Genomic DNA, 15,000 nt, shown 5'->3' with positions numbered 1-15,000 from the left:
TGGTGATGGGTGGTGGTGGTGGTGATGGGTGGTGGTGATGGGTGGTGGTGATGGTGGTGATGGGTGGGTGGTGGTGATGGATGGTGGGTGGTGGGTGTGGTGGTGATGGGTGGTGGTGGTGGTGATGGGTGGTGGTGATGGGTGGTGGTGATGGATGGTGATGGGTGGTGGTGATGGGTGGTGGTGGTGGTGATGGGTGGTGGTGATGGTGGTGATGGGTGGTGGTGGTGATGGATGGTGGGTGGTGGTGATGGGTGGTGGTGGTGGTGATGGGTGGTGGTGATGGGTGGTGGTGATGGTGGTGATGGGTGGTGGTGGTGATGGATGGTGGGTGGTGGGTGTGGTGGTGATGGGTGGTGGGGTGGTGATGGGTGGTGGGGTGGTGATGGGTGGTGGTGGTGGTGATAGGGTGGTGGTGATGGTGGTGGTGGTGATGGGTGGTGGTGATGGTGATGGGTGGTGGTGGTGGTGATGGGTAGTGGTGATGGGTGGTGGTGGTGGTGGTGGTGGGTGGTGGTTCGGAGAGACAGTCTCTGCCACCAGACACACACACACCCCAGCTACGGCAACACTTTGTGTCCAGTGTTGTATAGGCCACCAGTGACATGGCAACACTGAGCCAGGAACACATATTCTCTCTCTCTCTCTCTCTCTCTCTCTCTCTCTCTCTCTCTCTCTCTCTCTCTCTCTCTCTCTCTCTCTCTCTCTCTCTCTCTCTCGCTCTCTCTCTCTCTCTCCACACACACACACAGTAGACACCTACCTATCCATCTGTCTTTTTATCTATCTATATCTGTCTTTCTATCTGTCTATCTATCTATCTATCACTCTATCTGTCCATCTCCATCTATCTTGCACGGTCATCACCACAGTACCACACCTCACACTCTACCTTCATCGCTCCTACCACACCTACCACACCTTTGCCTCTGATCCCCAGCACCACAACCCCACACACACACCCACACACACCCACACACCCACACACCTTCCCACACACCCACACCTTCCCACACACCCACACACCTTCCCACACACCCACACACCTTCCCACACACCCACACACCTTCCCACACACCCACACACCTTCCCACACACCCACACACCTTCCCACACACCCACACACCTTCCCACACACCCACACACCTTCCCACACACCCACACACCTTCCCACACACTCACACACCTTCCCACACACCCACACACCTTCCCACACACCCACACACCTTCCCACACACCCATACACCTTCCCACACACCCACACACCTTCCCACACACCCACACACCTTCCCACACACGACCACATCTTTGCTTTGTGGCTCCTTGTCCTGGTTAGACCAAATCCTTCTGTGTTAATCTTCATCGGTGATCACCAATTACCACAGGGTGACTCGTGTATTAATCTTCACCCAGGGGCAGCGCGCCCCCCAGGGGTGCTGCTGGTGTTAGAAGTTAATATGGGATGAATATGCGCCATCAAGTCATGGCTGACATGTGTTAGGCAGGAGGAGTGACATTATAAACACCTGTGTTTGGATGGCTGTGTGTGTGTGTGTGTGTGTGTGTGTGTGTGTGTGTGTGTGCTGCAGGTGTTGAGGGACAACACCTGTGTTGCTACAGCTGTGGTGGAAACAAACGTGTGTGCATTTTTGTCCTCCTCCCCCATCCCCCCGTGCTTAAGTAGGTGTGTAGCTGTACAGGTGTTGTGTTAAGTAGGTGTGTTTCACTCCGTAGGTGTTATGTTAAGCAGGTGTATAATTCAGCATATGTTTTTGTCAGGCAGGTGTGTAATTCGGCATGTGTTTTGTCAAGCAGGTGTCTAACTCAACAGGTGTTTTGACAGGCAGGTGTTTAATTTAACAGGTTTTTGTCAAGTAGGTGTTTAATTCAACAGGTGCTTTGTCAAGCAGGTGTTAAATTCAGCAGGTGTTTTATCAAGCAGGTGTTTAATTCAACAGGTATTTTCCCAAAGCAGGTGTTTAATTTAGCAGGTATTTTATCAAGCAGGTGTTTAATTCAACAGGTATTTTCCCAAAGCAGGTGTTTAATTCAACAGGTGTTTTCCCAAAGCAGATGTGTAACTGAGCAGGTGTTGAGACTAACCCAAGTGTGGCTTGCTCCTGTCGCAGGTGTGCATCACGATCATAGAGGCGCGACAGCTGGCTGGGCTGAACATGGACCCTGTGGTGTGTGTGCAGGTGGGGGACCAGAGGAAATACACCTCTGTCAAGGAGTCCACTAATTGCCCTTACTACAATGAGGTGAGAAACACACACACACACACACACGCTGACAGATAGACAGATAGATAGATAGATAGATAGATAGATAGATAGATAGATAGATAGATAGACAAGTGACAGACTGACAGACAGAGCGGACAGATAGATAGATAGATAGATTGATAGATAGACAAGTGACAGAGTGACAGACAGACACTCAGACAGAGAGATAGATAGACACGTGACAGACTGACAGACAGACACTCAGACAGAGAGATAGATAGACACGTGACAGACTGACAGACAGAGCGGACAGATAGATAGATAGATAGATAGATAGATAGATTGATAGATAGACAAGTGACAGAGTGATAGACAGACACTCAGACATAGAGATAGATAGACAAGTGACAGACTGACAGACAGACACTCAGACAGAGAGATAGATAGACACGTGACAGACTGACAGACAGACACGTTGACAGACTGACAGACAAACACGCTGACAGACTGACAGACAGAGACGCTGACAGACAGAGAGACACGCCGAGAGATAGAAAGACACGCTGACAGACAGATAAACATGCTGACAGGCTGATAGACAGACAGGAGGGAAGGGAGGGAGATGCTATGGACGGAAGGAGATGAAGGAAAGAGGAAGAGATACAGAGATATAGAAACATAGAAATGTGTTTGGTTGACTGGTAAGAAGAGAATATGAGACAGAGAGATACGTGTGTAAGAGAGAGAGAGAGAGAGAGAGAGAGAGAGAGAGAGAGAGAGAGAGAGAGAGAGAGTGAGAGAGAGAGAGAGGGAGAGAGAGAGAGAGAGAGAGAGGGGGGGGAGAGAAGTTGCTACAGGAAACAGAGGGAAAGGCCTCTCTCTCTCTCTCTCTCTCTCTCTCTCTCTCTCTCTCTCTCTCTCTCTCTCTCTCTCTCTCTCTCTCTCTCTCTCCTCGCACATCCTTTAGTCCAGAACTGTGCAAGTAAATGTCAGCGGGAGTGTTTTGAGTGTGCGTGCGTGCGTGCGTGCATCTCTGTCGCCGGGTCACCGACGCTCCATGACCTTTGACACGCCCTTCTCTGACCTCGGGACCTCGTGGACTCTGGTGCCCCCCAGGTGTCTTTGACCTCCTGGGATTAGGTCAAAGCATGTGATAATAATATAGCGCTCGCATAGCATTATATTGTCTTATTATAGGATGTTCATGAGTTTGATAATGTTAATATATTATCATTAACAATTATAACAGAGGATTTGGAATCTTGAAAGGTTATATATATATATATATATATATATATATATATATATATATATATATATATATATATATATATATACACACACAAGTATATTTTATACTTGATCGCCGTCTCCCGCGTTAGTGAGGTAGCGCAAGGAAACAGACGAGGAATGGCCCAACCCACCCACATACACATGTATATACATAATCGCCCACACACGCAAATATATATATATATATATATATATATATATATATATATATATATATATATATATATATATATATATATATATATACAATTCAACGTATACATACATATACATGCACAGACATATACATATATACACATGTACATATTCATATTTGCTGCCTTCATCCATTCTCGTCGCCACCCCGCCACACATGAAATAGCATCTCCCCAATATATATATATATATATATATATATATATATATATATATATATATATATATATATATATATATAGATAGATAGATAGATAGATAGATAGATAGATAGATAGATAGATACTAATTGATGTTTTTTTTCTTTATTCTTATTCAGTACTTCGTGTTTGACTTCCACATGGCACCTGCGATGCTATTCGACAAGATCATCACCCTTACGGTAAGCTCCCTAGCTCTGTCTTGACCCCTGGTGGGTGTAGCACAATAAATCACCCTTACGGTAAGTGCCCTACTAGCATTGTCTTGCCCCCCCCTTACTGGGTGTAGCAAGATACATCACCCTTATGGTAAGTAGTGCCCTAGCATTGTCTTGCCCCCCTGGTGGGTGTAGCAAGATACATCACCCTTACGGTTTGTGGCCTAGCCTTGTGTTGCCCCCCTTACCCTGGTGGGTGTACTCAGTGGGTGTAGTGTACCCCCAGACTACACCCCCGGTCGGCCGTACTACACGTGAGGAGGGTGATTTGATAGTTGCCTCGTTATCATAGCTGGCGGGTGGGCCTCGTTAGTAACGGGTGCTCTCTCTCTCTCTCTCTCTCTCTCTCTCTCTCTCTCTCTCTCTCTCTCTCTCTCTCTCTCTCTCTCTCTCTCTCTCTCTCTCTCGCTGACACGGACGTCAATATATAGACGGTAGGGCTTTACCTGCGCTCCCCCACCGTGCTATGCACCGGGCTAATGGCTTTCCAATGGCCCTCCACCAGCCCGTCAGCACGACTACCAACCCCCCACACACCGCCCCCCACCTTCCCCCTCCTACCTACTCCTCCTCCTCGTCCACCTCCTCCTCCCGCCACTTCCTCTACCTCCTCCTCCCGCCACTTCCTCCACCTCCTCCTCCCGCCACTTCCTCCACCTCCTCCTCCCGCCACTTCCTCCTCCTCCTCCTCCCGCCACCTCCTCCTCCCGCCACCTCCTCCTCCTCCTCCTCCTCCTCCTCCTCCTCCCGCCGCCACCTCCTCCTCCTCCCTCACCACGTCAAGCCGGGGGTAATTTAATGGGTTCTTCCCAACGTCTGATGGACGAACAATTTTTTTTTTTCCTTTTATGTAACCTGTGGCGTCTCTCTCTCTCTCTCTCTCTCTCTCTCTCTCTCTCTCTCTCTCTCTCTCTCTCTCTCTCTCTCTCTCTCTCTATTACCTATCTATCTATCTCGTGTATGTCTTTTGTGGGAACAAGACGAGAAGACGTTTCTGTGACGTTGCATGAGGTAGACATATCCATTTATACATACATACATACGTATACATATATACGCACATACATAAACATGTACGTATACATACATACATACATACATACATACATACATACATACATACATACATATATACATTGCTTACATATATACGTATACATACGAACATACATACAGACAGACAGACAGACACATATAAATACACAAACGTTCGTACACACACATACACACACACACACACACACACACAATCATCAGTGGTTGAAGCAGAAACGTGACGTTCCAGACGACCAGCGACCAAACCAATGAGCGAACAATATAAACGACTCACCAGCGCTCCCCTCCACACCTCCAAACATACACAGTTCATGTCCCTCGTTCGCCCTCCCTCCAAGTGTTCTCCACTTGTTCAGTAGAGGCGTGTCCCCTCCCCCCCTAGAGTGCTCACAAAGTGCTCACAGAAGCTCACTCACACAGCCAAAGTTTTTCTAAGTGATAATCAAACGCTTTTGAAACGCCAGGCCAGACTTTGAAGAGAGGAGTTTGATAAACGCCTGTGGGGGAGGGAAAAGGTTTTCCACACTGCTTCATATTATCCTGGAAACGCCACTGGGAAATAGTCGACAGCTGCTCCTCAGTATTTCTGAGATATTTGAGAAATGGCGATCAATATTCCTGAGATATTTGGCATATCTCTGGCAATATTTGTATTGTCATTGGAAAATATTCATCCAAATCCCTGATGTTTTTGATGGATTTCTATCAATGTTCCTAGGGTATTTGACAAATATCGATTGATATTCTTGAGATATTTGACAAAATCTCCATCAATATTCCCAGGGCAGTGAGAAATCTCCATCAATATTCGTGAGATAATTGACAAAATCTCCATCAATATTCCCAGGGTAGTGAGAAATCTCCATCAATATTCCTGGGATATTTGACAAATATCGATGATCATGGCCAGGAAATGTGCAATATATCCTTCAATATTCTTAAGACATTTGACAAATCGTCATCAGTATTCTCAAAAGACCAGTAATGTCTCACGTCAGGTATTGGAAAAATCCTCCCAATATTTCTCCAAAAGTTGACTCCAATAATTTCTCAAAAATTTCGCCAAAGATTTCCAGCTGGAAATATCTGAGGGGCAGGCGGCTCCCTCCGTGTGGTGGGGGAGGGCCTGCCTCACTCCCTCTATCCAGCCCTCCAGCCCTCACTCCCTCCTCCCTCCCTCAGCCCTCCACACCCCCCAGCCCTCACTAACCACCCCCCACCACCACGGCCCCTCCAACTGATGTACCCCCTTCCCAGCCCTTGTAAGAGCCCCCTACCCCCCTCCTCCAATGATGTACCCCCTCCCCCCTCCTCCCAGCCCTTATAATAGCCCCCTACTCCCTCCTCCAACACTGATATACCCCTTCCTCCCCCTACCTCGAGAAACACCATCACCACACACTGTACCCCTTACCTCCAAGCCTGAGCAACAACCCCCCTCCATCCCTCCCCTCCCTCCCCTCCCTCCCCTCCCTCCCTCCCTCCCAGCCCTTAGCGACAACTGATCTACCCCTTCCCACTCCCGCAATCAAACCCCCTCCAACTAATGTACCCCCCTCCCCCACCTCTCTTAGCCCTGGCAACGCTCCCTCCAAACGCTACCCCTCCCTCTCTCCCTCCCTCTCTCCCTCCCTCCCTCACTCCCTCCCTACCCCTCCCCAGCCACAACCATCACCCTTTCCTCCCTGGACGTCCCCCCCTTTCCCTCCCCCCCGCTCCCTCCAACCCCACGCCAGCCTGTCAGCAGCAGCCACGGTGCCTCCAAGATATGTATCCGGTAACTCCAAATGGAGGGTTTGCAGACGTAAAATCGGGCCGTTGATTTGAGACCAGACCAGCCACTGTGGACCCCGCCTCTGGCTACCCAGATTTATTCCCGCGGTCAGTTTATTCCCAGAGTCAATTTATTCCCACATTTTGTTTATTCCCACGATCAATTTATTCCCACGGTCAATTTATTCCCACGGTCAATTTATTCCCAGAGTCAATTTATTCCCACATTTTGTTTATTCCCACGGTCAATTTATTCCCACGGTCAATTTATTCCCAGAGTCAATTTATTCCCACATTTTGTTTATTCCCACGATCAATTTATTCCCACGGTCAATTTATTCCCAGAGTCAATTTATTCCCACATTTTGTTTATTCCCACGATCAATTTATTCCCACGGTCAATTTATTCCCACAGTCAATTTACTCCCGCAGCCAGATCTATTCCCAGTTGATTTATTCCCACGGTCAAGCTATTCCCCTCAGCCACGAGTTATTCCCACAGTCGAATTCTTCCCCAGGTAGACAGGTAGACAGGTAGACAGGTCGTCCCCAGGTAGACAGGTCGTCCCCAGGTAGACAGGTCGTCCCCAGGTAGACAGGTCGTCCCCAGGTAGACAGGTCTGACCCCTAGCAGTTAATGCTACCACAAACACGAAGGTTAGGTTAGGTAGAAGAACCCAGCACAGAGAACCCAGGACAGAGAACCCAGCACAGAGAACCCAGAACAGAGAATCCAGCACAGAGAACCCAGCACAGAGAACCCAGCACAGAAAACCCATCACAGAGAACCCAGCACAGAGAACCCAGCACAGAAAACCCAGCACAGAGAACCCAACACAGAGAACCCAACACAGAGAACCCAGTACAAAGAACCCAGCACAGAGAACCCAGCACAGAGAACCCAGCACAGAGAACCCAGCACAGAGAACCCAGCACAGAGAACCCAGCACAGAGAACCCAACACAGAGAACCCAGTACAAAGAACCCAGCACAGAGAACCCAGCACAGAGAACCCAGCACAGAGAACCCAGTACAAAGAACCCAGCACAGAGAACCCAGCACAGAAAACCCAGCACAGAGAACCCAGCACAGAGAACCCAGCATAGAGAACCCAGCACAGAAAACCCATCACAGAGAACCCAGCACAGAGAACCCAGCACAGAGAACCCAGCACAGAGAACCCAACACAGAGAACCCAGCACAGAGAACCCAGCATAGAGAACCCAGCACAGAAAACCCATCACAGAGAACCCAGCACAGAGAACCCAGCACAGAGAACCCAGCACAGAGAACCCAGCACAGAGAACCCAGCATAGAGAACCCAGCACAGAGAACCCATCACAGAGAACCCAGCATAGAGAACCCAGCACAGAGAACCCAGCACAGAGAACCCAGCACAGAGAACCCAGCACAGAGAACCCAGCATAGAGAACCCAGCACAGAGAACCCATCACAGAGAACCCAGCACAGAGAACCCAGCACAGAGAACCCAGCACAGAGAACCCAGCACAGAGAACCCAGCATAGAGAACCCAGCACAGAGAACCCAGCACAGAAAACCCATCACAGAGAACCCAGCATAGAGAACCCAGCACAGAGAACCCAGCACAGAGAACCCAGCACAGAGAACCCAGCACAGAGAACCCAGCACAGAGAACCCAACACAGAGAACCCAGCACAGAGAACCCAGCACAGAGAACCCAGCACAGAGAACCCAGCCCGGAGTTGTGACCACAGAACATACAAGCCCATGCTAAGGTTTTTTTTTTAATGTGTGATTCAATGCCTATGGCGGGTTTAACTGGGTTTTTTTTATGTGGATTAAAGAGAATGGGTTTTTTGATGGCGGGTTTAATGGGTTTTTTTATGTGGATTAAAGAGAATGGGTTTTATTTTGTTGTTGATCGGTATAGTGTATGGTGAAGTATGGCTTTGTGAGAGTTTAGGGATAAACCAGCTCACTGGTTCGTTGTAAGAGTCTCTCTCTCTCTCTCTCTCTCTCTCTCTCTCTCTCTCTCTCTCTCTCTCTCTCTCTCTCTCTCTCTCTCTCTCTCTCTCTCTCTCTCTCTCTCTTTCTCTCTCTATCTATCTACTATCTCTGTCTCTGTCTATCTATCTATCTATCTATATCTATCTATCTATCTATCTATCTATCTATCTATCTACTATCTCTCTATCTCTATCTGTCTATCTATCTATCTATATCTATCTCTTGTGGCATATATCTCCATGAATGTCGCCAGGATACCTCGCTTGTAAGACGCCTCGGAGACAAAGAGGAGGTATTCTTAACTTTGGTATACACACACACACACGCACACACACACACACACACACACACACACACACCTACACATGTGTGTGTGTGTGTGTGTACGTACGTGAAGACACGGTGGTAAACTTGGCCACAAAGTCCCCAACTTCAAGTTGGACCAACTACGCCGGATCTATCATTTCCTTCGAGATTTCGTCCGTGTACTTGAAGTTGCTGTGAGTTCCAAACTTATCAAGTTAACGGCAAAGATGACGAGGGATGATATCTTTGGTATCTTGGTGCAGGTATTATGTGGTGGTCATACATGTGATAATCTGTTATCTTAGTGTTGATAACAGTGTTGCTGTGATCATATCTTGGTCAAGATAGCATGACCAGAGCCGCGCCTTGGTGAAGATATCATATTGTGATAACAAGTGATGATGTGCATATCAGTGATGATAACAATTAGTTATCTAGTTGTACGATGATGAAGATAAGATAGCAAAGCTAGAGCCACGCCTTAGCGAATATATCATATAATGATAACACGTAATAATATGCTATCTTAGTCCAGATAACATTCAGTTATCCGCTCTGGTGATATCACATAAAGATAACATGTAATGAATGCTATCTTAGTCCTGATAACATTCAGTTATCCGCTCTGGTGATATCATATAAAGATAACATGTAATGATATGCTATCTTAGTCCTGATAACATTCAGTTATCCGCTCTGGTGATATCATATAAAGATAACATGTAATAATATGCTATCTTAGTCCTGATAACATGCAGTTATCCGCTCTGGTGATATCTTGATAAAGATAAGCCAGACGAACACCACGCCCTTTTATGAAGATATCACTTGATGTTATCCTGTGATGATAAGATATCTGCTCAGCAGCAGCAGCTCTGCCAAAAAGCACAGGGAAGGACGTGTCTCATATGCAAATAGAATCGAGAAAGATACTGAAAAAAAGATATGATCTTGGACTCTCTCTCTCTCTCTCTCTCTCTCTCTCTCTCTCTCTCTCTCTCTCTCTCTCTCTCTCTCTCTCTCTCTCTCTCTCTCTCTCTCTATCTCTCTCTCTCTGTTCTCCTCTCGAGCTGAGACAATGAGTCTAAAGTTTTGATATGATTTACTGAGAGGTAAAATCCGTTGGGTGTGTCTCCCTGAAGATTTAATGGACATTTTAATTTAATAGAGTGAGATAAATGGTGATTGTGAGAATGGTCGTGATACTGCTCTGAGATGCGAGTCGCTGAAAGAAAGAGGAAGACTGTGAGTGAGGAATACATAATGGAAATACATATAAAGAAATATCCCTATGAGTCCACGGGGAAAATTGAAACACGATAAGTTCCCAAGTGCACTTTCGTGTAATAATCACATCATCAGGGGAGACACAAGAGAGAAATATAAAGAAATATATACAGCAAGACATACAGACAGTAACAGAGCATTGGATCCTATTCCAAGGCTGTCTGTTACAGTACAAGAGATCAGACACTATACCTTGGGCTCGAAGTGTTCGCCAAGTCAATTCAGAAACGTAATGATGTGGTTTTTCACCTGTTGTATCCCGTAAGTCATTGCATACGTTCACGTATGAGAGAAAAGGTTCCTTGCGTTCTGTTTAAACAGTAGAGATGCTAAGTGTGGCCTAGGGCGAGAGGGAGGAGCAGGAGGAGGAGGAGGAGGGGGAGGAGGCACTGAAGGCCTCCCTCATAACCCCAAGGCAGGTCCTCACGTCCAACCTAGCTTTGTCGAGAACTTTCTTGACAAAGAGAATTCCAGAGGCTTATCATGGCGGGCCGAGGTGTGTGTGTGTGTGTGTGTGTGTAGAGGAGGTGTGTGTGTGTGTGTGTGTGTGTGTGTGTGTGTGTGTCTTGCACGAGACCCTACCTGGAGAGGGTGTGTCTGGCTGGCCTCACCTCTCGCGTCATCACAAACACATTAGCCTCAGCTGCCCAGGATGAGAGATGGCCTAGTGTCGCTCACCAATATGAAAGGCATTTCCCTTATTATTTCCTTTTTCTTAATCATCAAACCAGTACACAGAAGGTGCTGCTATTGGCTCCCTGGTTCCTGAAGGTGTTAGGAAGTGAGGATCATTCCCTCAGATCTTCTCCCTCAGTTCCATACGTAAAGTTGACATTGCGGTGTCCATGTCTGTTGTGTCTTGGGAAGACGGTGAGAGTCCCTGTGAGGGTTATCAGAGGTCACGTCTCATGACCTCTGACCCCTGCCTGACCCCTTGGCCTTAAGTCTCACCTCTTGTTACTCGTAGTGGCTTCCAGAACCTCACCCCCCCTCCCCACCTACCTACCTTCCAGAATAAACATACATCGTAAAGAAAAGAAAAAAATGTTACATTTCACACTGAACTTCGTAGCAGACACAGGACGCGAGACAGTTACATAGAAGAATACAAAGGAAGTCAGACACCTCCAGGTGGCTGGGTTCTGGTCCATGCTCTTGGTGATCCTGGAAGACAACATCAGAAACTCACAGATTGGTGAGGTAAAAGGTATGAGGCGGACGGATGAGGAGATCAACCTGGACACACTTGTCATTATGTGAGTAATGAGGCGTAGATAATGTTACTCTTGGATTAAACGCGAATCCTTCATTATCAAGTCAAATATCAAACGTATCTGTTGTATTGCAGTCTGTATTGTACTGTAGTCAGTTGCTGTAAGTGGTACATCATTCCATGTGTCAACGTACCTCTGGAGCAATACTTTGCCTCATTCCAGGCCAAGATGATGGTCCTGGAAACAATTCACATACTTCCAGAGACAACGAATCGAAAACTGTATTCAAGGTCCGCTAAATGTGATGTGTTCTGAAAACTAGTGACACATAGCAAGCCTCCATTTTTCCAGTCATTTTCAGAACCAACTGAAACTTTTTCAATATCAAATGACAAAATTTAATCACCGTGCACATCTACAGCAGAAGAAAACACATACGGAAAAGACTTCGGATAATCTGGTGATAATATTCACCATCAACACATTTAGAAACATCGTAGATATTTGATAAGGTCACCATTATGCTCCGATATTCAATAAGGTCACCATTATGCTCCGATATTCAATAAGGTCACCATTATGCTCCGATATTCAATAAGGTCACCATTATGCTCCGATATTCAATAAGGTCACCATTATGCTCCGATATTCAATAAGGTCACCATTATGCTCCGATATTCAATAAGGTCACCATTATGCTCCGATATTCAATAAGGTCACCATTATGCTCCGATATTCAATAAGGTCACCATTATGCTCCGATATTCAATAAGGTCACCATTATGCTCCGATATTCAATAAGGTCACCATTATGCTCTGATATTCAATAAGGTCACCATTATGCTCCGATATTCAATAAGGTCACCATTATGCTCCGATATTCAATAAGGTCACCATTATGCTCCGATATTCAATATGGTCACCATTATGCTCCGATATTCAATAAGGTCACCATTATGCTCCGATATTCAATAAGGTCACCATTATGCTCCGATATTCAATAAGGTCACCATTATGCTCCGATATTCAATAAGGTCACCATTATGCTCCGATATTCAATAAGGTCACCATTATGCTCCGATATTCAATAAGGTCACCATTATGCTCCGATATTTAATAAGGTCACCATGATGCTCCGATATTTAATAAGGTCACCATGATGCTCCGATATTTAATAAGGTCACCATGATGCTCCGATATTTAATAAGGTCACCATGATGCTCCGATATTTAATAAGGTCACCATTATGCTCCGATATTTAATAAGGTCACCATTATGCTCCGATATTCAATAAGGTCACCATTATGCTCCGATATTCAATAAGGTCACCATTATGCCCCGATATTCAATAAGGTCACCATTATGCTCCGATATTTAATAAGGTCAGCATTATGCTCCGATATTTAATAAGGTCACCATTATGCTCCGATATTTAATAAGGTCACCATGATGCTCCGATATTTAATAAGGTCACCATGATGCTCCGATATTTAATAAGGTCACCATGATGCTCCGATATTTAATAAGGTCACCATTATGCTCCGATATTTAATAAGGTCACCATTATGCTCCGATATTTAATAATGTCAGCATTATGCTCCGATATTTAATAAGGTCAGCATTATGCTCCGATATTTAATAATGTCAGCATTATGCTCCGATATTTAATAATGTCAGCATTATGCTCCGATATTTAATAATGTCAGCATTATGCTCCGATATTTAATAAGGTCACCATTATGCTCCGATATTTAATAAGGTCACCATGATGCTCTGATATTTAATAAGGTCACCATTATGCTCCGATATTTAATAAGGTCAGCATTATGCTCCGATATTTAATAAGGTCACCATGATGCTCCGATATTTAATAAGGTCAGCATTATGCTCCGATATTTAATAAGGTCACCATGATGCTCCGATATTTAATAAGGTCACCATGATGCTCCGATATTTAATAAGGTCACCATGATGCTCCGATATTTAATAAGGTCACCATTATGCTCCGATATTTAATAAGGTCAGCATTATGCTCCGATATTTAATAAGGTCAGCATTATGCTCCGGTGAAGACCAGGAATAATTCATTGATATTCTTACAGTGGAAACCTCAGATGGCATCACAACACATGGTAGGATATTGTTGATGAATTGACGATGTTTTTCCCTGACGTTTGAACATCATCCACAACCACTTTGCTCAGACCCTTGTGGCTGACACACACACACACACACACACACACACACACACACACACACACACGCGCGCGCGCGCGTGGCTCTGGGAGGGATCAGCGCTTCCAGTCAGGCGCGACGGTACAGAACATTACCTGGAGATGCCTATAGCCTGAGGCTGGCTGGATGGATGGATCGATGGCTGGCTGGCTGGCTGGCGAGGTAGGTGGCTGGGTGGCTGGCTAGCTGGTTGACTGGCTAGTTGGCTGGCTGGCTAGCTGGTTGACTGGCTGGCAGGCTGGTTGGCTGGCTGGCTAGCTGGCTGGCAGGCTGGCTGGCTGGTTGACTGGCTGACTGGCTGACTGGCTGGCAGGCTGGCTGGCTGGTTGACTGGCTGGCTAGCTGGCTGGCAGGCTGGTTGGCTGGTTGGCTGGCTGGCAGGCTGGTTGGCTGGTTGGCTGGCTGGCTGGCGAGGTAGGTGGCTGGGTGGCTGGCTAGCTGGTTGACTGGCTGGTTGGCTGGCTGGTTGGCTGGCTGGCTAGCTGGCTGGCTAACTTTCCATTAATGATACAACGAATCAGTTTTCTTTTTCTTCCTCCTATTCTGTTTTCTTCATGTTTTCTTTTCTATCATGGTAGATTATTGCTGCTGTTATTATCATTATTATCAGGTCAGAGACCATCATTCACGCCTGAGGCCATCATTCAGGCCAGAGACCATCATATAGGCCAGAGACCATCATTCAGTTCCAGAGGCCATCATTCAGGCTAGAGACCATCATTCAGTTCCATAGATCATCATTCAGTTCCAGAGACCATCATTCAGTTCCAGAGACCATCATCAGACCAGAGACCATCATTCAGACCAGAGACCATCATTCAGGCCAGAGACCATCATTCAGACCAGAGACCATCATTCAGACCAGAGACCATCATTCAGACCAGAGACCATCATTCAGGCCAGAGACCATCATTCAGACCAGAGACCATCATTCAGACCAGAGACCATCATTCAGGCCAGAGACCATCCCGCTCACGAGCCATAACACATAACAGATGCCTTCATTTTC

The 15,000-nt window shown here is 46.4% G+C and overlaps 1 protein-coding gene across 1 annotated transcript in view; it reads left to right on the top strand.

The window, feature by feature from the left end:
- LOC139750745 (otoferlin-like) overlaps positions 1 to 15,000 on the top strand; it is a 425,902-nt gene that overhangs the window by 312,959 nt on the left and 97,943 nt on the right. Inside the window, 2 exon segments of the mRNA XM_071665450.1 lie at positions 2,130 to 2,261; positions 4,033 to 4,095. Of these exon segments, the coding sequence (XP_071521551.1) occupies positions 2,130 to 2,261; positions 4,033 to 4,095 (195 nt within the window).

The sequence above is a fragment of the Panulirus ornatus genome, chromosome 10, assembly GCF_036320965.1.
Source record: "Panulirus ornatus isolate Po-2019 chromosome 10, ASM3632096v1, whole genome shotgun sequence".
NCBI classification, from domain to species: domain Eukaryota; kingdom Metazoa; phylum Arthropoda; class Malacostraca; order Decapoda; family Palinuridae; genus Panulirus; species Panulirus ornatus.
The sequence above is the reverse complement of the archived record's forward strand: the minus strand, read 5'-3'. Positions and strand labels throughout refer to the sequence as shown.